The 21603-nt window shown below is 43.7% G+C and overlaps 10 protein-coding genes across 10 annotated transcripts; 5 read left to right on the forward strand and 5 right to left on the reverse strand.

Annotated features, from left to right (window-relative positions):
- Positions 1-927: 927 nt before the first annotated feature.
- On the forward strand, positions 928-1614 carry O0I10_006120 (uncharacterized protein; the record flags this gene model as incomplete). The annotated part of the gene is made up of 4 exons (XM_058486152.1): positions 928-952; positions 1034-1374; positions 1437-1511; positions 1570-1614. 4 exons carry the CDS (start codon positions 928-930, stop codon positions 1612-1614), a joined length of 486 nt encoding a protein of 161 aa, XP_058343026.1.
- Positions 1615-1748: 134 nt separating this feature from the next.
- Positions 1749-2585, reverse strand: O0I10_006121 (uncharacterized protein; the record flags this gene model as incomplete). Its single annotated transcript, XM_058486153.1, has 1 exon — positions 1749-2585. The coding sequence occupies one exon, from the start codon at positions 2583-2585 to the stop codon at positions 1749-1751; it is 837 nt and encodes a 278-aa protein (XP_058343027.1).
- Positions 2586-3755: 1170 nt separating this feature from the next.
- O0I10_006122 (uncharacterized protein) lies at positions 3756-7394 on the forward strand (the record flags this gene model as incomplete). The annotated part of the gene is made up of 7 exons (XM_058486154.1): positions 3756-4100; positions 4172-4281; positions 4345-4956; positions 5015-6329; positions 6398-6817; positions 6883-7104; positions 7170-7394. 7 exons carry the CDS (start codon positions 3756-3758, stop codon positions 7392-7394), a joined length of 3249 nt encoding a protein of 1082 aa, XP_058343028.1.
- A 280-nt stretch (positions 7395-7674) lies between these two features.
- Positions 7675-9672, forward strand: O0I10_006123 (uncharacterized protein; the record flags this gene model as incomplete). The annotated part of the gene is made up of 7 exons (XM_058486155.1): positions 7675-7701; positions 7770-8450; positions 8507-8695; positions 8763-8982; positions 9044-9310; positions 9369-9574; positions 9631-9672. The coding sequence occupies 7 exons, from the start codon at positions 7675-7677 to the stop codon at positions 9670-9672; spliced, it is 1632 nt and encodes a 543-aa protein (XP_058343029.1).
- Positions 9673-10033: 361 nt separating this feature from the next.
- Positions 10034-11522, reverse strand: O0I10_006124 (S-adenosylmethionine decarboxylase proenzyme; the record flags this gene model as incomplete). The annotated part of the gene is made up of 3 exons (XM_058486156.1): positions 10034-10764; positions 10840-11066; positions 11290-11522. 3 exons carry the CDS (start codon positions 11520-11522, stop codon positions 10034-10036), a joined length of 1191 nt encoding a protein of 396 aa, XP_058343030.1.
- A 1337-nt stretch (positions 11523-12859) lies between these two features.
- Positions 12860-14164, forward strand: O0I10_006125 (uncharacterized protein; the record flags this gene model as incomplete). Its single annotated transcript, XM_058486157.1, has 7 exons — positions 12860-12910; positions 12974-13067; positions 13125-13210; positions 13271-13492; positions 13568-13713; positions 13786-13928; positions 13995-14164. The coding sequence occupies 7 exons, from the start codon at positions 12860-12862 to the stop codon at positions 14162-14164; spliced, it is 912 nt and encodes a 303-aa protein (XP_058343031.1).
- Positions 14165-14557: 393 nt separating this feature from the next.
- O0I10_006126 (uncharacterized protein) lies at positions 14558-15513 on the reverse strand (the record flags this gene model as incomplete). Its single annotated transcript, XM_058486158.1, has 3 exons — positions 14558-14672; positions 14751-14998; positions 15088-15513. The coding sequence occupies 3 exons, from the start codon at positions 15511-15513 to the stop codon at positions 14558-14560; spliced, it is 789 nt and encodes a 262-aa protein (XP_058343032.1).
- Positions 15514-15713: 200 nt separating this feature from the next.
- O0I10_006127 (uncharacterized protein) lies at positions 15714-17811 on the forward strand (the record flags this gene model as incomplete). Its single annotated transcript, XM_058486159.1, has 9 exons — positions 15714-15809; positions 15889-15979; positions 16046-16243; positions 16319-16360; positions 16433-16824; positions 16899-17056; positions 17118-17291; positions 17343-17583; positions 17641-17811. The coding sequence occupies 9 exons, from the start codon at positions 15714-15716 to the stop codon at positions 17809-17811; spliced, it is 1563 nt and encodes a 520-aa protein (XP_058343033.1).
- Positions 17812-18026: 215 nt separating this feature from the next.
- O0I10_006128 (uncharacterized protein) lies at positions 18027-19078 on the reverse strand (the record flags this gene model as incomplete). The annotated part of the gene is made up of 7 exons (XM_058486160.1): positions 18027-18093; positions 18164-18265; positions 18330-18486; positions 18552-18669; positions 18773-18899; positions 18965-18987; positions 19049-19078. The coding sequence occupies 7 exons, from the start codon at positions 19076-19078 to the stop codon at positions 18027-18029; spliced, it is 624 nt and encodes a 207-aa protein (XP_058343034.1).
- A 1225-nt stretch (positions 19079-20303) lies between these two features.
- On the reverse strand, positions 20304-21446 carry O0I10_006129 (uncharacterized protein; the record flags this gene model as incomplete). The annotated part of the gene is made up of 1 exon (XM_058486161.1): positions 20304-21446. The coding sequence occupies one exon, from the start codon at positions 21444-21446 to the stop codon at positions 20304-20306; it is 1143 nt and encodes a 380-aa protein (XP_058343035.1).
- Between the last annotated feature and the right edge of the window lie 157 nt (positions 21447-21603).

Raw genomic sequence — 21603 nt, forward strand, 5'->3', positions numbered from 1 at the left:
ACCCCCTTTTACCAATACCCTCTCCTCCCCCCATTTCCCCGATTTCCACATAACACACCCTAATCTATTTCGCCAATGTAGTTGAATTTTAAACCTCTCCATCTTGATATTCAATTCACACAGCAACAAAGAGAAAATCCCACATGGAACTAAGCGGAGAAATCATGGTCCGGGAATATCCGAGTAACAACTTTTGAAAGTTTTTGATCGGTAACCAACGAGGACGATCCATTGTGGGGTTAAACAAAGGCCCCGCATCGTTTGGTTGCTGCTTATGTCAGAAACATTTTCAAGGGGAGCAAAACCTAACTACTATTCTTATGTGAATCAGCTTTAGGGAGCCCCAAAAGCGGGGATGTTTCATGGCCTGTTGTTGCTGTTACTACTACTACTAATGGTGATGATGATGATGCAACTTGACGGCAACAAACGCCAATGGAGCTCCTTGTGGTGAAAGAGAGTCTTGTACATGTAATACTCCTATTTAGCCATGGATGAGCTGATTATTGCATGTCTCGAGCGTACCTGCAGATGATGCTGATTACACTTTATCTCATTGCATAAGGTTTGGCAGCACACATAGCAATGGTTGTCTTGGGGTTGCCATGTGCTTTTGAAAAATGGATCCCATGATGAGCCTTTTTGAATGTTTATTCGTTCTTTGTTATACAGGGTGATTGATGGTGATGAATGATGGCATCAACATGTCACATGTTGTTGTCCATGACCATCATAAAACAGGGTTGACATTACTACTTTAACACTTTATGAGGATGTCGTATTGCTACTATCACTGAGGCAGCACTGAAATTACATTAGGATGGAAATCCAGTTCACGTGACACGGAACTTTTCACCGCCACACATCCATCGTCACAGTTGTCAAAACATCCGCTTGCACCACCCGCCTTGTCCCTTTACAACTATCATGAGAGCATTCACACAAACCATTGGTAAGTTGAATCACTACAACCCTTTTATTTATTCGAGAAAGAAGGTGATAGGGAACCATGAAATCTTATACTACTTGCTAGGTGTAGCACGACGATCTTTCCATTGTGGACGTACACTTCAGGACAAAAAAGCAGCATCGCCTTCATTCAACGCCGAGGCTGTCAGCCAACAACTTGGTGTCTCATTCAAGACGCCCAACATTCTTCAACGTGCATTGACCCACAAATCATACGAACATGGCAGCGTGCCTTCCAATGAGCGACTTGCCTATCTTGGTGCCCGTGTTCTTCAACTTTCAGCATGCGAGAGCGGTTTGACATCCTCGTCGTTACAGGATCACGTGCAAGAACATACCAATCTTGACCGATTAGCCAAAAAGTTTGATGGTCTCAACTTGGCAGATGGCATGCAATATCATGTGGTAATGTGAAAATGGATACATGGGCGAAAGAGACCATATAGATATCTAACATCGCGATATAGCCTGGTTCTAGTATGCCTCCAAAGATCAAGGCAACCGCAGTGAATGCAGTGATTGGAGCTGTTTATCATGATCAGGTATGGATTAAGGGGAACATGGATATGAAGGTGGTTATTCATCATGGTCTATCTACAGGGATACGCTGCTGCACAAGAATTTGTAAAAAAGCATGTGCTGTAGACCATTGTTTATAGAATTCTTTTTGCAATGAAGTTATGTACAAACAGCAAAGTATGTCTGATGGGGGAAAACAAAAAGTCGATATGATTGAGAGGATATATAACTGGACAAGGAAGGAAGGAAGGAAGGAAGTATCATGAGTGAATGGGCGCTTTGACCTGTTGTTGTTGTGGTTGGGATGGTGGTTGTTGGGTTTCTATGGGTGTCGACAAGGATACCGTTGGTGGTGGAGGAGGACTTTCTGAATTGGATGATGAAGAAGAATCACCACCACCAGCACTACCAACGCTTCCAAGATGGGATGGAATGGGAGGTCGATGACGTGAACGCAATACAGTGATTAGATCATCCAATACACGACTTTCTTCTGTACCACCACCACCATTACTTTGACGATGATGATCCTTGGTTGCATAGTAGGAGGGTGCTTGATGGGCAATATTACGTGATCGATCAGTGGGATGCAATGGTGTTGCTGATGATCGATTCAATGATGGTGGTGGGGGAGATGATGTTGTTGGTGGATGTAAAGTTGGAGGAGGAAGAGGAGTAGATGTTGTAGAAGCGGTTGAATATGGATGATATCGCCGAGTAGTGTGATGTTTTGTAGAAGGAATAGCAGCAGTAGCGGTAGTTGTAGTAGTTGTAGAAGACCTTGAAGTGGATAAGGGCGGGGCCGATTCTTCGTCGCTTGGACTCCAAGAAGAAGATGATGTAGTGGATGGTCGATGAGACAGCTCCCATATACGCTGCCTTAATCGTGCATTCTCATCCTCCAAGTTCTCAACCCGGTTTTGAAGGCCTTGCATATCACGCACCTTGTTCTCCAATTCCTTGACATAGCGTTCCTTCCTTTGACGAAACGCTCGTTGTGCTGCTCTATTTTGTTCAGCTCGCCGGGTGTCAATAACTCCTTTACGACGCTGCGCTCCTACTGATGAGGTGTCGGTATCACTTCCAGTGTTGCTCATTGGAAAGGAATGGTGTTTTTCTGGATTGGCAATGGAGTTCAAAAAGGTGAAAGAAGTGAAGGAAAGGGGAAAGGTGCAAAAAACAAGTTTCAGGCTCGAAAGGGTCCAGCACAAAGTATGCAAATGGCTGAGTCAGCCAATGAGCTTCCAGATGACCGGCTTTGGTAAATGAACCGAGGTTGACAAGCGGGAAACGGTAATTAAGATGTCAGGAGGGGGGTTGCAGGTATTATTGCTTTCTTAATAGGTCTCCCGAGTGGACACACACATAACGTTTACCTACCCACACAATCATGTTGACACACAACAAAGCTTGCATCCATTATCCTTACGTAATATCATTAGACAGCACGTTTAAATACCCGCAACATGTGAAAGTCTGGTATCACGAGCAATGGATACCATATGCGTTCCGATCCCATTACCTAAGCATCTCTCTTGTTGGCTTTTCTTTTCCTCGAGAACAATGAATAGCATTATCATTTAGCAGACTATAATAAAAGCCATACTTTTATTTTGTACATAGTCAGCATGAGAGTCATGTACATTATGATGATCCATGTGATTCCTACATTGGGACGTTTAGGCTGTCCCATCCATGATGCCGATTGCTTACGTGATCTTGGGTGATATTAGCATATCATTGGTCCCTTGCAGCGAAATACCTATCTCGCTCCTGACATGGGCTATCTACATGTCCGAACTATTTGCGTCTCCAATAGAGTGGATCAATGGTGGTAACCATGCCTTGCTACCTTTTTACTTTTGACGTCTTGCCTAGCGTCTTTGGCTTGTTCGATGGTGGGTGCAGAGCAAGTCAACATTCTTTCATCAACATAACTATGGATGCCATCATCCACCTATACGTATGATAACAATGATTTTCGCCATCCTTGTTCATTGCTTCCTCCATGGTTTGCATTCATCTGCACCAATTTACGTACACATGTCATTGCTTTGTCGCCTCCTCAAAGTGTCCTCACAAAGGTGCCCTCAAAAGATGCATCCAATCCAGCATGAAAGAATTCAAAAAGGGAAAGCATGTTGCATAAAGTTTATGTATTTATACGGTGTGAGGTGGTTGCTATGGAAGGGGTTGCTGTCTCTTATGAAATGGTAGCTATGGATATGGCATATGAATCTCAGCGGAGGATGTTGTTGCCAGAATGAATGCAGCAGGAAATTTCGAATTCCCGCTTCCGCAGCTTCTTTGTTCTTTCACCAGCTCTCCCAACTGATCAGCTTGCCGCCATGGGTGTACAGGGACTATGGACACTCATTGAACCTACAGCTCGTCCAGTTCAGCTCGAAACGTTGAGGAATCGTAAAATGGCGGTGGATGCGAGCATTTGGATGCACCAGTTTATGCGTACAATGCGTGACAAGGAAGGCAATGCGCTGCGGAATGGTCACTTGCTTGGTTTCTTTCGTCGTCTATGCAAGTTGTTATTCTACAATATCAAACCAGTCTTCGTCTTCGATGGTGGTGCACCTGAATTGAAACGTGCGACCATCGTAAGTGTGGATCATTCATTGGGGGGGGGGAATGATTGGTTACTGATGATGTATTGCATGATGTGATCTAGCGTGGCCGCCGTCAACGTCGAGAAGGAGTTGCCACCAATGCCAAGCGTACAGCTGAAAAGATCTTGTCTGCTCAAGTGAAACAGCGTGTGTTATATGAAGAAGAGCAAAAGTAGGTTATAGAACTACTAGAAAAGTATAAAGCAATGGCATTCTGATGCATGATACAAAATAGACGACAACAGCCCCCAAAAGAAGATGATCAACAACAATCAATCAATTTGGAGGAGATGGAAAAGGCTGCTGCATTACAAGAGATCAAGCAAAAGTTTAAACGTGATCAATATGAGCTACCACCTTTGGCAGGAGAAGGCGATCGACAACAACAAGATCCACGACTTGCAACGCAACAGGAATTGATTGATTTTATCAATGATTATCGACCATCCGAGCAAGATATCGACACCGAAGCATTTCAAGCACTGCCTCCAGAAGTTCAATATGAGATTGTGCAAGATCTTAAGTTGAAATCACGTCAAACTTCATGGGCTCGACTTGATGAAATGGTGCGACAATCTCGTACAGCGTTGGATTTCTCCAAACAACAAATCAAACAGCTCATGCATCGAAACGCCATGACTCAGCGTATGATGGAAATGGATGGTTTGGCGAGCAAACAAGAGAGTGCACCAGTGAGGATTGCAGGCGAACGTAGTCGAGAATATCTCTTGGTGAAGAACGAGAATTTCAGTGAAGGATTGGGATGGAAGCTTCCTGGTACAGATACCCCAAGCGATACAGCACATGTTCAAGAGACGCATCGTGAGAATGAAACACCTATGGAAACGTAAGTTGAAGAGCATATCCAATTGGGAAGATCAAGAGACTCATTTGGGATCACTTAGTGGTGACAAGGTTCAAGATGCAATTGCTTCGAATCCAAAACTCGCTGCTCTTTTCCAAAATATCGACAACATTGATGAAGAAGAAGAGGAAGATGAATGGATGGATACAACAACACACGACAACATGACTCATGATCGACGCATGGATGAATCTGAAGATGATGATGATGATGAGCCACTCTTTTTGCCACATGATACAAAGCCTGCTCCAGTATTTCGACCTGATGATCTTTTGGAGGATATGGATGCGTATGCTGATGACAATGATGAAGCAATGCAAGCGGTTCTTCACCAGATTTATGCTGACGAAGCTAATTTCAACAATGAAACAATGACCGCTGCATCACCTTTAATGGATACAACCAAGGAGCAAGAATTACCAGACGAAACCCACTTGGATCCTGATCAGATGTACAATACGTGGTTATCCAAGGTCCCAGATGCCTTTATTTATCTTCATTCAATGAACGACGAATACAAACAAATCATCCATGACACAATATACGACCTTGACATTGATCATCTTGAGAAGCAGCTTAAGCGAGTTCAGAAATCATTTGGCAAAACCAACGACCGTGATGAGATGGCTCAGGAAGCCTTGTCATTTCAAGAGCAGTTCTTATCAGCAGTTATTGATTGGAAAAAGGTTACGCATGAATCAGCCACCCTCGATCACCATTCACCAACCCCTGAGGACACTACAACAGCTACTGAACATGTCAACGCATCTACCCAACCAGAAAAGCCAATTGATGTTGCATCGTCGCCTGAATCCGTTCATATTTTGGATGAGGGTGGAAGTCAAGATATTATTACGATTGATGAGTATGAGCGACAAAAGGCAACTACCTTGAAGGATGATGCTGCAAACGTGGATGAGAATATACCCAGTGACAACGATCCTCCCCATGATGTTGTAAATACACTCACACACGATGAAGATCCTACCATCAGCCCAATTGCCACCAAAGACCTACTTGATCAAATCCCAGCAGAAGATGGCATCACATCAACTGATACGGGTGCAATTGTGGAGGAGCATGAATCATCATCCAAGGTGGTGGAAGAAGCTGAACAAATGGCTACTGAAGCACCTGATGAGCTTCAATATGGATACAATTCAGACGAGGAATTGGTGGACAAGGTGGAAGCTGAGGAGGATGAATATGCTCGTTTTGTTTCCGATATTGCGCAAAAGGACCTTGAGAGTGTGCGGGATGAGCTCTACAAAGACATGAAAGAATTGAACAAGCAGCAGCGTAAAGAGATGGGTAATACTGATGAGATTACGAGGCAGATGACCCAAGATATTCAAGTAAGCGATGAGCAAATAGATGATGACAATGCTTTTTATTCACAGGACCCCTCTTTATCTCTTTATAGGAATTGCTGCGACTTTTTGGTATACCCTTTGTGGTATCGCCTATGGAGGCTGAAGCGCAATGTGCCGAGTTGGTTCATTTATCTCTCGTCGAAGGCATTGTGACGGATGATTCTGATGTTTTCCTTTTTGGTGGAAGCCGCATCTACAAGAACATGTTCAACCAGCAAAAGTATGTCGAATGCTACATGACCACGGATATTGAAAGAGAGATGCGCCTTGACCGAGGAAAGTTGGTGCAACTCGCGTTCTTACTTGGCAGTGATTACACGGATGGTATTCCTGGTATTGGTCCAGTTGCAGCCATTGAAATCTTGGCAGAATTTTCACATGACGATGACAAGAACATCATTGATCCTTTGAGGCGGTTCAGGGAATGGTATGAAAGTGGCCATGACAACAGTGATTTCCAAAAGAAGCTGGTAAGCCATCCTTTTCTTTTTCATCATGGTGGATGATAACTAACGCTGCCCTATTTGATTCACAGAGGAAAAAGCACAAGGTGATCGATTTCCCCCACGACTTTCCAAATCCACTTGTCGTGGACGCTTATTACCATCCCATGGTCGATGATTCAAAGCAAGCTTTTGAATGGGGTACACCTCAGCTGGATACCTTAAGGGATTACCTGATGCAGTCATTTGGTTGGTCAGAAGGCAAGGCGGATGAAGTATTACTTCCAGTTATTAAGGAAATGAACAAACGCAAGGTACGTAATGCCTAAGGATAGATGGTCATGAGGATGAACTTATTCAAACGTATGCATGTATGTAGGCTGAAGGTCAACAAAGCAATATCATTTCATTCTTTGGTGGATCGACCAACATGGCAGCCACAAATGTTGCACCACACAAGCGTCGTGCTCACAAGAGTAAACGTGTGCAAAATGTTATCAGCCGCTGGCGCCGACAAGAAGTTGATGATGAGGATGATGGCGAGGAGGAGGAAAAAGGTGATGCACCAACAAAGCCAAAACAGAAAAGAGCACGGAAAAAGTAGACATTTGTATCATAGTATCCATTCATAATTTCCCTTTGTATAATACAACATTGCATTCTTTACTATTGTTAATAATAATGGAGGTGGGCATAATAAGGAAATGTCTATTTGGGGGTGGTATCTATCTATGTGACATATGGCTGACTTGCATAGAGCATCCTCATTGGCTAAGCAGGATCCCCGAAGTTTTTTGTGTGTGTGGTGGGTGTTGGCAAAGGTTGACTCATTTGAAGCTTGACTCATATCGACGCGTTCTAACGTGGAGCACAAAAACAGTTATATGGAGCCAACTGGAAACAAATCATCGGTATGCGACCATTACCGCATAGCATGCGTAACGATCGTCGTCTGGTTACTAACCCATGGTTGAATCAGCCTTTGCACATTCCCGGCACGGTTCCCCAGCAACCTGTCAGCGGTTCGCCCATGAGCTCGTCTTATGAAAACCAATGGCTTGCTCCAGAGGATCATAACAAGCCTCGTGTCTCTTCACCACTTGCACGCAGTTCCAATGACTCTTCCAATAGCAGCAACACTCACAAAGAAAACAGTGGCAAGGAGAATGCGTCGTCTTCCCAACCTCAGCAACAACAACAGCAACAACAACAACAGCAGCAGCAACATCCACCTAGAAAGTCGCAAAAGGATATGACCAAAGCTGAACGTCGAGCTCTTCAAGAACAACAAAGACTCGAGAAGCAAAAGCGGATAGCTGCAGGATTACCAAAGTCGGCCAAAAAAGCATCCGAGATGGAAGCCAACAAAAAGCAACAAGGTCAACAACAACATCAGGGTGGATCTGGTGCTGGATCTGGTGCTTCGAGTGGTGCTGCTGGTGGCGAGGAGAAGAAGAAAAAGAACAAGGCACATGGTAAAACTGATCAGAATCAAGTGCCATGGTTGATGCATCTCGATCCACCCAAACGACCCAACACCAGCACCAGCAACAACAAGGATTTACATCCAGCTGTCCTTGCTCTCGGCCTTTATTTCTCAGAACGAAAGATTGTTGGTTCTAATGCACGATGCGTTGCTATGCTCGAGACTTTTGCAAAGGTAAGGCTTGGATGGGATGGTAGATATTAATGTGCTGATGGGTATAAATAATATAGGTCATTGAAGATCACAAGCCTCCATCGGATGCCACATTTGCACGCAACATTCAAAAACATCTTGATCCACACATCGCCTACTTGCTTGCTACACGACCCATGTCATTGAGTATGCGTGAATGCATTCGTTGGCTCAAGAAGGAAGTTTCGGATATTGTTGAAGAGGAACCACCATTGACAGATGACGAGGTAATTATCCACTGGAAGGAAAGAAGGAAGGAGTAGGATTTGTATATTAAGACATGTCTTTCTTCAGGCACGAACTCGGTTGATTGAATGCATTGAACGTTTTATTCGCGAGCGTATCACCATGGCCGATCAATTGATTGTTCAAAATGGACTTCAAAAGATCCAGGATGGCGATGTCATTTTGACCTATGGCAAATCATCAGTAGTGGAGTCATTGTTGTTGGAAACAAAGAAAAAGGGTATCGATTTTAAGGTCATTGTGGTGGATAGCCGTCCCCTATTTGAAGGTAAAAGAGTGATTGGGTGCTTGTTGTTGATATGCATTATACTCATTCACATCGTTGCTAGGCAAACATTTATTGCGACGATTGGCTGCAGCAAACATCAAATGCTCGTACCATCTTTTATCCAGTGTCTATGTTGCCCTTCGAGATGTGACCAAGGTGATTATGGGTGCACACGCATTACTCAACAATGGCGCCGTCTACTCTCGTGTTGGCACAGCAATGGTTGCCATGGCAGCAAGTGACAAGCAAATCCCTGTCATGATTTGCTGCGAGACCTACAAATTCGTCAATCGTACTCAAGTCGATTCGCTTGTATTGAATGAATTAGGTATGTAGTGATGGAGAAGAATGGATTCAAGTGGTATTAATATGGGTTTGCTATCTAGGCCATCCCGATGATCTCGTATCCACAAAGCCAATCTACAACTCAAACCACCAAAGCCATCCCAACCCCAGCGAGTCATCTTTAGCGTCGTGGCGTGATCAATCCAATTTGCGACTACTCAACCTCTTATACGATGTCACCCCTTCAAAATACATTACACTTGTCATTACCGAAGTTGGTTTGATCCCATGTACTTCTGCACCTGTGGTAAGTTTATTAGCAAGCAAATGCCGTAAGGATATATATTCAACACTTTCCATTAGATTTGGCGTGAATACAATGAGGAATTTGGAAAACGTACATAGTAATCAATATGGTAATAAACAAGATATAGTGCATTTTGGATACAACCCCCCGATTTCAGGACCATAAGAGTGACAATAGCTTTGTATCTTTCAATTACACGTATACCTTCTCTATTTCAACTTTAAGTACAATCCGGTGTTTGGGATGCACTATGAATCGTTAAAGTTTGTTCACAGAGAAAAATCTACGATCCACTTGCAGGGTCTTTGGGACACCGATGCTCATTGTTGTACTTGTAATACGACGCGTGTGATTTCTCAGTCATCAATTTTACGTTGGGATCGTGCTAGTCCCTTTAGTAGATCACACAACCAATACTCTCAAGTAGTAAAGTAAACCGGGGATAACTCATAAATTTATTCAAATCTTCTTGTATTGGCCAAAGACAAGATCGTAGCCATCAAATTCGTAGAGGATTCTATCCTTGCGCTTATAACCACCAAAGCGGCCCATAGCCTCCATCATGACACCAATGTTACTATCATCTTCACCGCCTGCATCATCGTTATCATTGTGGGAAGAAAAGTAGGTGACGGTAAAGGTCCCAGGTTGAAAGATATCAATGACTTGGCGAATGAGCAAGCATACGGATTCGGCGTCACCATGTTGACGGCCTTTGCCTGGATTTTTCACGGCGTGAGAGTAAGAAGCGGGAATGGTGGTCTCAAAAGACGCGTAAGAACATTGTGGTTCGGGGGTAACATGGATCGTATAATATCCTTCATCGAGCAATGCATTGGCTGAGTATCCACATGGCTCAAACAAGTACGAGTCGACCTTGGCATCAGGATACACTTTGGCAAGACCTGTTTCCAAATCAACACGACGACCTCCTTGTAATCCAGCTGGCTCACCAGGGCGATGATAAAAGGCTTCCATGGCTTCAGGGTTGAGTTGTGTCATGAGGATCTCGATTGTTTCATCACGACGCATAGGGATTGTGGATGTTGTCGTAGTAGTAGCAGCAGCTGGATACAAGAGCGATTTGGGCCATGGGATTGCAGGAAGATTCAATTCATCAGTGGGTGTAGTCATATACAAGTACCACTCGTCGCCGTTGGTGTCACCAACAGTGTATGCCGAGCCATGTTCTAAAAGTTGGGTTTAGCTGCGTGCGAAAAAAGAATGGATGCTCATCCTTTTACTCGGGACGTGTTTTTACTTACCAAAGTGACTATCCAAATAGTTCACCTCCTCATCCCAACTCCTGTGAGGTCCCACCTGCTTTTCAGGGAACATGAAGGACTTGCGAGAATAAAACAAGCGATAGGGCTCGTGATATCCACAATACGATTGAGCAATCTCCAAAATACGTGGCAATGCTGAAAGCAAAGTGGTTGCGCCACATGTCTTGATCATCAATTTGTGTGGATACACAAACATCGAGGACTCACTGGAGAAGGGAACAAGGTATCGCATTCGTCAATCAACAGCTGAACTCAAGTACATGTGGGAGAGTGAGAGAGGAGAGGAGTGGAGAATGAGAGAGAACGCGAACGCTGATTGCTGGCCGAGTTGGTCTTTTTTTTTGCGTAAACGTCGCGCGTAGTATGGATGTGGATGATGGTGGATGTGGATTTTTGTGTATGCGGATGCCCAATTGCTAAATAGCTTACCTGAGAAGATAGGCATCCGCATGCGGATTGCGAATGATACTAAGCACGGTACACTTGACGGTGGCAAGCATGTCGTCCCACACGTGGCGTTCAATTTGACGTAGGTTGGCGTTTTCATTTTTGGGAATGACAGGTGAGAACCAGATTTCAAGAAGTTTCTCGGGGCCCTCGAAGCATCCTTCTTCGGCGGAATAGTTTGCACCAGGTGCGATCATGGAGTTATCAAAGACCATTGTGAGTGTTGTTGGGGTTGTTGTAGCAGTTGTTTGTTGGCGTTTGTGTTGTTTTTCAAGGGTTGTTGTTGTTGTTTTGCTGAGCGAGTTGTTGTTGTTGCTGTTGTGATCAATGGGTAATGGAAAGGGTTGATCAAAGTTACTTAATGGATTGGAAGTTGGGTATGTCAGGACCAAAAGTTCGAAAAGTGCAAACGGAAGGGCAAGCTAATCAAGTATCGGACAAGGTTATAAGAATGAGAATCAGGGCGCATAGGGGCAAAGAAGAGAATCAGTTAAAAAAGCTTTGGGTTGGGTTGTTTTCGTGTACAAGTAGAAAACGGATTTGAGTAAAAGTAAAGGCTAATTCAAAGTAGCAAGGGAATTAGAGGCAAAAGCCATTCGTAAAGCAAAGACTTTTCAGTAGCAAAAGAAAAAGTAAGAAAGTGGGAGAAAGAAACGATGAGTTTCAGCAATGCAAATGCTCGTTGGCGTGAAAACTTTTTAAAAGGGGGACACAGGAGCCCGGTGACTGTGGTACGCTATAATTAGGCAAAATACTAGCGATAATCTTTGCCGCTGTGCATGAATATGGTAACCCTGTGCCACCATCCTCGTGCGCATCGCAGCTTTTTCATGGCGTCCGAAGTTTCCTGAAGCGTAAAATGTGAGTCAGGTACCACTTATTACATCATGACAAGTGAAGGGTACCCGTGAAAGTTGCATTATTTCATCCTTGGATACATTTATAGCCAACTTTGGGTCATGGCAATCGACAAAACTAGCTAGCTCAAAGTTTGCCATGTACGCATCTTCCAATGATCGCTTCACACACAAGATGACCCATACATCCAATATCGATAATATGTCCATGCCGGATGATGATGATGATGATGATGATGCAGTTCCTGCATACGATCCTCCGTCGTCATCTCCTATAATGTAATGTCGTTGCTATGGAGAGAGAGTATGTGGTCCTTGATTACCATCATTCCATTCCACTTGTATAGGTCCATCAATCAATGGTCGTTTATTACGTAGTTGCATTAAAGGAAGTTGCCAATAACATAATGAATTACTATGTATGTATGCAAAGAGAATGATATTGTGATCCGCTACATGTCTCATGTGAAGACTGCGAGACGTCATTTCATGAGCTGATATCAGCGATGGTATCATTGAATAGATGATCATTGGATATAGCAAGAAGGATAATGACCACTGATACAATGGCAACTGCTGGCGGTGTGAATATCCATGCAAGTTGTGACATTGGATGGATGTGAGAGAGCTGAGGCGGATTCAATTTCCATTTCGGCTTGTAAGCGCGTCGCAGCAAGTCTTGTCTCTTTACCAAAATGTCAGACAAAGAAAACGATCGTGTGGCCGATCCAATTGAGGATGAGGAGGTATATTGAACACCATTCAACAGCAACAAACGAATCCCAATCTGACAAAGGCAATGGTGATAGCTCGATTTCTCCAAGCTCAAGAAGAAAAAGAAATCCAAAAAGAAGGTCGATTTCGATGCCGATGTCGCTGAAGAAGCCCCAGCAAAAGAACAAGGTAACAACTCTACACCCTTTTGTAGATTGTATGTTTACTGAACGTATGCAACAATAGATAACGAGGGTGAGGAAGAAGCTGATCCAGATGCCATGTTTGCCGACTTGAAGAAGAAGAAAAAGAAAAAGTCCAAGAGCTTGCCGGTAAAGATGATCACATGTTACTTTGTCATTGGGAGAAGGATACTTAGATGACGTATATAGGAGGATGAAGAAGGTGGTGCTGCTGCTGCTGCTGAAGCCAATGAGGAGGAGCCTGACTTTGGTGCCATGAAGAAGAAGAAAAAGAAGAAAAAGAACATGGCCGAATTTGAAGCAGAGCTTGCAGAACAAGAAGGCGAGGATCAAGATGAGAAGAAGGGTGATGTCAAGGAGAAGAAGGATGAGGCATGGCTCAACAGTGACAGAGATTACCATTATGATGAGGTATGTGATCACAATGGATCAGATCAGGTGCTATGGCATTTATTATGCAGATGACTAACCCTGCGACTATCACAGCTGCTCTCTCGTGTGTTCAAAATTTTACGCCAAAACAACCCAGAGCTCGCTGGTGAAAAGAAACGCTACACCATTGTACCTCCTTCTATCCATCGTGATGGCAGCAAAAAGACCGTCTTTTCCAATGTTGCCGATATTTGCAAGCGGTAAGTGAGGAGCTGTGCTATGGAGGAATTGAGGTGGGATACATGTATACTAATACGCTTGCTTGTTACTAGACTTCATCGTCAACCTGAACACGTCATTCAGTTTTTGTTTGCAGAATTGGGTACCACTGGTTCAGTTGATGGCTCACAACAGCTTGTGATCAAGGGTCGATGGCAACAAAAGCAGATTGAAAATGTCTTGCGTCGCTATATCGGTAAGGGATCATATGGAGCGAACGAATCATAGCACATGTTGGATGCTGACACAATCATTTTATCAGTGGAATACGTGACCTGCAAGACTTGCAAGAGCCCAGACACAATCTTGTCCAAAGACAACCGCTTGTACTTTGTGCAATGTGAATCTTGTGGTTCCACTCGCTCCGTATCCGCTATCAAGACTGGTTTCAAGGCACAAACCAAGGAAGATAGACGAGCACTTCGAGCATAATTGTTTTTTTCTTTCATCGCTTTTTGAATATATTTGTCTCTTTGTAAATGCGTGATCGATGATGGAGGGATGTATACTTCGATTGTTTGATGATCTGAAAAAGTATGTTCGGATATCCAGAGTTGATTGGGTGGTTCCTTTTTGCATCGTGCAGATCTGTTTTCACTGCATGCATGATTGTACTGCTTTGGAGTATACTGAGAATCAAAAAAGCGATGGCCATCATTATGCGGAAGAAATCAAAACCCAATTGCATGCTCTTTTGCAATCCGCATGTGTAGCTATTAATACTGAAAGCCACCTGATTATGACACTAGGATACGTAAAAGAGACCATTGTGTAAAAAGTACGTAAGAATTACTATTATTGTTGATGATGTGATAAAATAAAAGACTAGTTGCGGCTGCGAATACATGACAATCCCCCAAACACATCCCAGAGAGCGTGGATCACATATGTTACAAACAACGATACAAGGAAAAACAAGCCGGTGTTGAAAAAGTTGCACCTACACAAAGCAAAGGTTATTAGCTCGAAACGCGTACTACTAAGCTATATAGCTCTTAATGAAGAAGAAAAGGCTTACCAGCCATCATAGCCACCCGGTGGACATTGGTACAATGCAAATTGGTAAAAAGCACCCACGCCGAATAAAGCAGCAAAGAATGCATCGAGAAGAAAAGAAATGGGACGTTTGACCTTGCCGCCTTTGCCAAAACGTCGCGTCAGGTAAACGTAGATCGTAAAAAGAGAAAACAGGAACGAAAGCCAATCAATCACGTAGACATAGTAAAGCAATCCTTTCTTCGAAAATGGCATGTCTTGACCAGAGTACTGTTGTTGATGGTGTATGTATGTGTGTTACAATAAATAAAAACACGTATAAACAACGGCGTTGTGCATCTCTGTGTATGTATACTTACAGGCGTGGCACCCACTTGAAATCCAAATGCCCCGATGGCAGCGATCAATTGCCAGAAGCGAAGTAGCAGCCTTGCTTTGCTTGGCTTATGCCATTCATCAGGCTGTTGTTGTGATGTCTCCTTGATTGGCGGTGTCATTTCTTGTGGTGGGATGTCAATACTTGCACCTCGTGTGTGCATTTGATTGGGATCCGGTGTGGCAGTTTTTGATCCTGTTGGTGAAGATGGATCATTTTGAGGTGTGGGTGGTTGTTCAGTTTTTTCAGATATCCCTCCATTTGCCGTGTCATTGGGATGATTAGCAGCATTATTGTGCACTTGTTGATTCTCAGCTGGAGGAGCACTTGTAGGATCTTCCGAAGTATCCCATGCATTCACCACCGGTGCATCTGGTTGCTTTTTCTCTTTTCGAAAGGGAAGACGCATATGTGTACGTGTGTTGATGGAGAGAAAGAAAAAGGTGATGAATGCGTGTTTGCCGCTCAATCGATCAAATAAAGTCTAGGTATGAAATTTAGGGGGGGAGAGAGACGTGAGAGAGGGATCACGCAATGACCCCCACCCACTAACTGCTCTTTTATCCCTGGCATCTCTTTTACTCCTATTGTCCCACCAACCCTGCTTTTATGGTCAACACCGCCAATCAACCCAGCTACAATACTATACCGCTATTGAACAATGATATCGAGCCAATTGCTGCAAGCACTAGACGTCGTAGCAAGGTATGCATATAAGCAATCCAATGCAGCACCATAGCAATGGCATATCAAAGATTCATCATCCATCGCCGAACGTTATTAGTTGTCTCGTGTTCTAACAGCAACGGTGCTATTTGCTGTTGGATCAGTGCTCATTGTGGCAATTGTGGCACAAGTAACTCGCTCAAAACCAGGTATGGTTTTAACGTTTCATGCAGCCATGGTGATCGATTACTTAAAAGTATCCTTAACGCATTTAGCTGCACGTCAACGCAACGTGATCTTGATGATTAGCGATGGATTTGGACCTGCCTCGGAAACATACGCACGCCAATATCACATGTGGCGAGAGAAATTACCACCTACCTCTATGCTCCCACTTGATCACATCCATGTTGGTCAAAGTCGCACACAAAGCTCATCAAGCCTAATCACTGATAGTGCTGCTGGTGCTACAGGTGAGCACGTACATAGTAAATCAAAAATTCCGATGTTGCAATAAGCTGACAGCAAATTGTCATTTGCTTTGAAAGCCTTTTCTTGTGGTTTGAAAACTTACAATGGTGCTATTGGTGGTATGAAAGAGAAAATTACCGAGCGTTTGAATGTGTGTGTTGTGTTGAATCATCATGCTTTTCTTATTATAGTTGATCCTCAAAGACGACCATGCGGCACAGTGCTTGAATCAGCCAAGATACAACATGGCATGTTGACAGGCCTAGTAGCCACATCTCGTATTACACATGCTACTCCTGCAGCCTTTTCAGCTCACGTTGCTTGGCGTAATGAAGAGAATGAGATCGCTGAACAACAAATAGGATACAATCCTTTGGGTCGTACCGTCGATCTCATGTTTGGTGGAGGCATTTGTGAGTTTCTTCCAAATACTACAGAAAATAGCTGTAGAGAAGACAGCCGTGATTTGTTTACCGAAGCCAAGGAACAATTCGGATGGACCGTAAAGCTCTCTCGTGATGAATTCGATGCCTTTAATCCTAATGATGTCTCTTTACCACTCATGGCATTATTTGCACCTAGCGTAATGTGATAAAATAGGATGCGTGGTAGCTGGATTTATGAAGCATCGCTAATGGATATATGATATGATCATAGCACATGAATTACGAATTGGACCGGGATCCCACTACGCAACCATCACTCAAGGATATGACTGAAAAGGCTTTGATCACGCTCAATTCGGCCTCACAAAAGAATGGAAAAGGATTCTTTTTGATGGTAGAAGGCAGCCGTATAGATATGGCCTCCCACTCGTATGCTAACAAACCATGGCTTCACATTTCATTCATGCTGACATGTGATTTTGGCATATAGCAATGATCCTGCTACGCATTTTTATGACATATGGGAATATCAACAAACAATCAATGCTGTGCTCAAATTTGTCGAGGATCATCCTGATACGGTGCTTATCTCTACCAGTGATCACGAAACTGGAGGTCTCACTATTGGCCGACAAGTGACGGATGAATACCCAGAATACAAATGGTAATCGTATATGGATCAAGGAACGGATTTTATGTATTCATAATGTTACAGGGAGCCTGAAGTTATCAGCCGTGTACGCAATTCTAGCGAGGTGTTGGCCCGTGCATGGGATGCAGCAGAGCAAGATCAAGTGGATTATCTAGTGGATGAAATCATTGGCAATGGATTGGGAATCTCGGATCCAAGCGACAAGGAAATCGATAGGCTGGTTACATGGAAAAAGACAAGCAAAGATGTGCTTGCTTTAGAATACATGTTGGGTGACATGGTTAGTCGACGTGCTGAAATTGGTGTAAGTGCAACCTTCCCTTGTGTGTAATGCAAATGCCGTGTCTCATGAAAAATCAAGTGGACTACCCATGGCCATACAGCTGTTGATGTGAATTTGTATGCATTTGGAAAAGGCACCAAGCGTCTTAGAGGAAGCCACGAAAACACCGATATCAACGAGTTCATTGTTGACTATCTGGATCTGGATTTGGGCCAAGCTACTGGAGAACTCAATAGACGATTACCTTGATCCCTGTCGCAGCCACTAAAGTAATTGAATCAACTTGGTCGTTGTTTTCACATCGCACTTTGATCGCTACGTGAGCAATAAACAGGCTAAAAAAGAGTCGTACGCTTGCTAGAATGATGGTTTATTTGTTGTATATCATGACGGCAGTCTTTCAATCAATTGTATCATAAAGAAAGCGGAAACCAGTACAATGAACGGGGGTGATCAAGAGTATCCTAACAAGCACATCCGCTAAATTCTTTGGAACTTTCGCTGTCGATTCTAATAGGGTCGCTCAAATCGCTATTGAAAGAATGTCATGCATGAGCTTGTTGTTGATCCAACATACCAGAGCATACATATGATCCCATACCTGTACAATTCCACGTCCGTTTCCTGCTGTAAAGCATTCTTGGCAATCGTCTGGAAAGCTTGTTCGACATTAATGGCTTCTTTGGCTGATGTTTCAAAGTATCTAACCATTGCCTTGAATGATAAGCGTGTATACCATCATCCTCCAAAGCTGCATGAATACTTACGGGATGTTGCCCTTTGCTTGGCAGAAAGCCATTGCCCGCTTTTGGGATACCATACGCTTTGACTCGTCAACATCCACCTTGTTACCAAGAACCACGAATGGGAAATTATCCGGATCACGGGGTTGAGCTTGTAAAAGGAATTCGTCGTGCCATTGTCCTTGATATCGACATGTTGGTCATTTCATCCATGAACATGATGGTCCATTGTCTTTTTCCTCTTACCTAGAGACTCGTAACTCTTGTTGTTATTTACATCGTACACAAGGACACAGCAATCGGCTCCACGATAAAAGGCAACACCCAAGGATTGGAATCGTTCTTGGCCGGCAGTATCCCAAATCTAATCACGCATGATAAAAGAAGCACGTTGCATGTGCAGTATGTGAGTTAAAAGCGATCATAGATACTACTACGCACTAACACACGCGCACGCACGCACGCACCTGCATAGTGACAAGCTTGTCGTCAACCATAACTTCTTTGGTAAGGAAATCGGCACCAATGGTTGCTTTGTACTGGCTGCTGAACTTTTTGTTGACATACTGGTTCATCAAGGACGTCTTGCCGACACTAGTATGAGGTGCATTGGTGAGCTGTCAGTGTGCCATGGGTGTATACTATAGACTGCCATTTACCCGCTGTCGCCTAGAATGATGACCTACAAAGAGTCCGTTTAGCCATTGGGCAGGTTGCCATTCCAAGTGAACGGAGGCGTTTACCTTGAGAAGAACTTTTTTACGTGAAGCCATTGCAAGAACGAAAGGTTGTGTGTAAGTAGATACGGAAGGAAAGGGTTGTGTGAAAGAAAGAGAAATTCCGGCTGAATTGGGTGGGTTGTCCTGCAAGGCTTTGGATCAGCTAAGACAACATTTCCTTATCGCTTGTAGCATGGCCATCTATCACGTATTTCCATCCACATGATACATATCAATAGTGTCCTCAGGTGTGGTCAAAGGAGCATTCGTCAATAGCGTGGGATCACGTTATACGGAAAAATACCAGCCCAGCAGCCCTTGACAGTAAAAGATGAAATGTACGTGTGTGCATGATTATGCGGTGCCACTTGCCACGATTTTCAAAGGTATCTCGCTCAACCTTATAGTAGGAATAGGGCCCATTTCCCCTCTTTGCTTAACATCCTGTCCATTCACTTTTGAAGGGGCTCGTAGCTAGCAGGATTTATGCACTCAGCAGGGACACACAATAAAAACCAATATATCCCTTCTTCCGTCATCGTGCTAGAGATGTGGTGGATCGAGGACTTGATAGCAATTTAATCAACTTGCCAACTTACATAATGAATCTTCAGGCTTCAGAATAAATGGATGGACATGCAACATGATCGTGTGAGGTATCTTTTCAAATGCGTGGTTTTGTAATCAAGCCGAGTGGCGGATTCCTTGCTTGATTTGGTAACCCACATGCCAAAAGCTTATAAGGTATGTATGTTAATTAAGCAGCTAAAACCTGTATCAGTATACCAATGAATGAAAGAAGGTAGGTAATTACGTCCAATATCCGCATTGGTCTTATTTTCTATTACGAACGCCATCATCAAGCTCTCATTTTATGTTGTTGGTTAAGGTATTTGCTTCGTGTCGTTATGATTGGGAGAAGGAGTGTGAATTACGTGTTGTATCTTAAGTTGGGATGATCGTCAACAAAGGTTTGGATGGCAGGGACCATCGTGTGAAAGGGAAAAGTGAATGAATGAAGGAGTGTGGCAGAGAAAGCGTCGTTGTTGATATTTGGTTTTCTCCTCCCTTACAGCTTGTACGCCCCCAACATACGGATTTCATGCCGACGACTCTCAATTTGTCCCACCCTTTGATCATACATCATTATGCAACAACAAGCTTTTTCAGATTTGGATCATCCTTAGCATTTCAATAGTGATCAACAGGAGGAAAACAAGATGATTTGCCATACATGATGACCCCAATTAGTACTACTATATTTGGTGTTGAATTATGTCTAGCAAATAGGGAACAACGAGTGCAAAAAAAGGGGGCTCATTGGCGTGGAAGGTTCACTCGGCACTAAATTTAAACAAGGCTTTGTTGAAGAAGAGGAGGAGGTAGTGGTGGAGGAGTTGGTGGTGGTGGATGTAGTATGATGTCGCTGTCGGTGTTGACTAAACACGACATACATGCTGGCACATGCAATGAGGATCACAAGACATGCTGAGTCGTTTATCGTCACCGATGTTGGTGCAGGAGGTGATGTTTGTGCAGGCACAGACACTTCTGCAGGTGATTTGGATGCTGCCGGTATGGGTGGTGGTGCTGGTAGCTCATGTTCAAATAAACGACGATGTCTAGCAGGGCAACGAAAGCTAGCCGCACGCGGCCTGCTCGTGTTGTTGTTGTGGTTATTGTTGTTATTAGAAGAGCTGAAACTTTTCTTTCGAATCATGCTGTTAGCATTGACAGATCCCGATCGACGTACGCGTGTTGAGTTGTTGTTGGTGGTTGAAATACCATTACGACGTGGTGAAGAAAGTGTCTCAAATTCACTCAATTGATAAAGAAGTTCCATGTTAGGACGAATGGCTGGTGCACGCTCTCGTACAAAATCATACGCCTCCCACAAGCTAAGCTTTTTCTTGCCTACAGGGTTGCTGTTGTTGTTGTTATTGCGTGTCAGCTGCTGTTGCCGTGAGAGATGCAAAATGTATGCAATCACTAATGCAGCTGATCTTTCCACACCCGATTGACAGTGAACTAGCACGGTGGTGTTGGTGTGATGTGCCGTTTCAAGTACACGGATGGCTTTGTGAAATTCACGGCGTGCAAGGTTGTTTTGAGTATGTGTCCAACGCAAATGATGATATCGGATGCTTCTTGTTGAGCTCACAGGCCGTTCAATTTCTTGGGCAACATTGAGAATGCATGAGATACCATGACGATCTAGCATTTTTGGGCACTGCGCATTATGGCAGGCACCTAAGAACAAGTTGGGCAGTATTTGTGCTGGACCATGCTCATAATGCGACACATGTTGTGGCTCTTGTGATGGTGGGCCTGCTGTGGTGTTTTGCTTTGGCTTATTGGAAAGTGAAAGTGAAAGTGACAGATTCTTGTGATTCTTGGAAAATGGGTTTTTTGGTTGGACCATGCGTGATGAAGGAGTAAAAGAGGGAAAGAAAAAAGAAAGAAACAAGTGTGTAAATGGCAAGGGGCCAATGCAACTTTTATTTAGCGAGAATGGATTGTTCTATAAAGAGCGACGATGAGAAAGGGGGAACGAGTGAGAGAAATGCCATAGCGTATGA

The sequence above is a fragment of the Lichtheimia ornata genome (assembly GCF_029851405.1).
Source record: "Lichtheimia ornata isolate CBS 291.66 chromosome Unknown scaffold00026, whole genome shotgun sequence".
Taxonomy (NCBI): Eukaryota; Fungi; Mucoromycota; class Mucoromycetes; order Mucorales; family Lichtheimiaceae; genus Lichtheimia; species Lichtheimia ornata.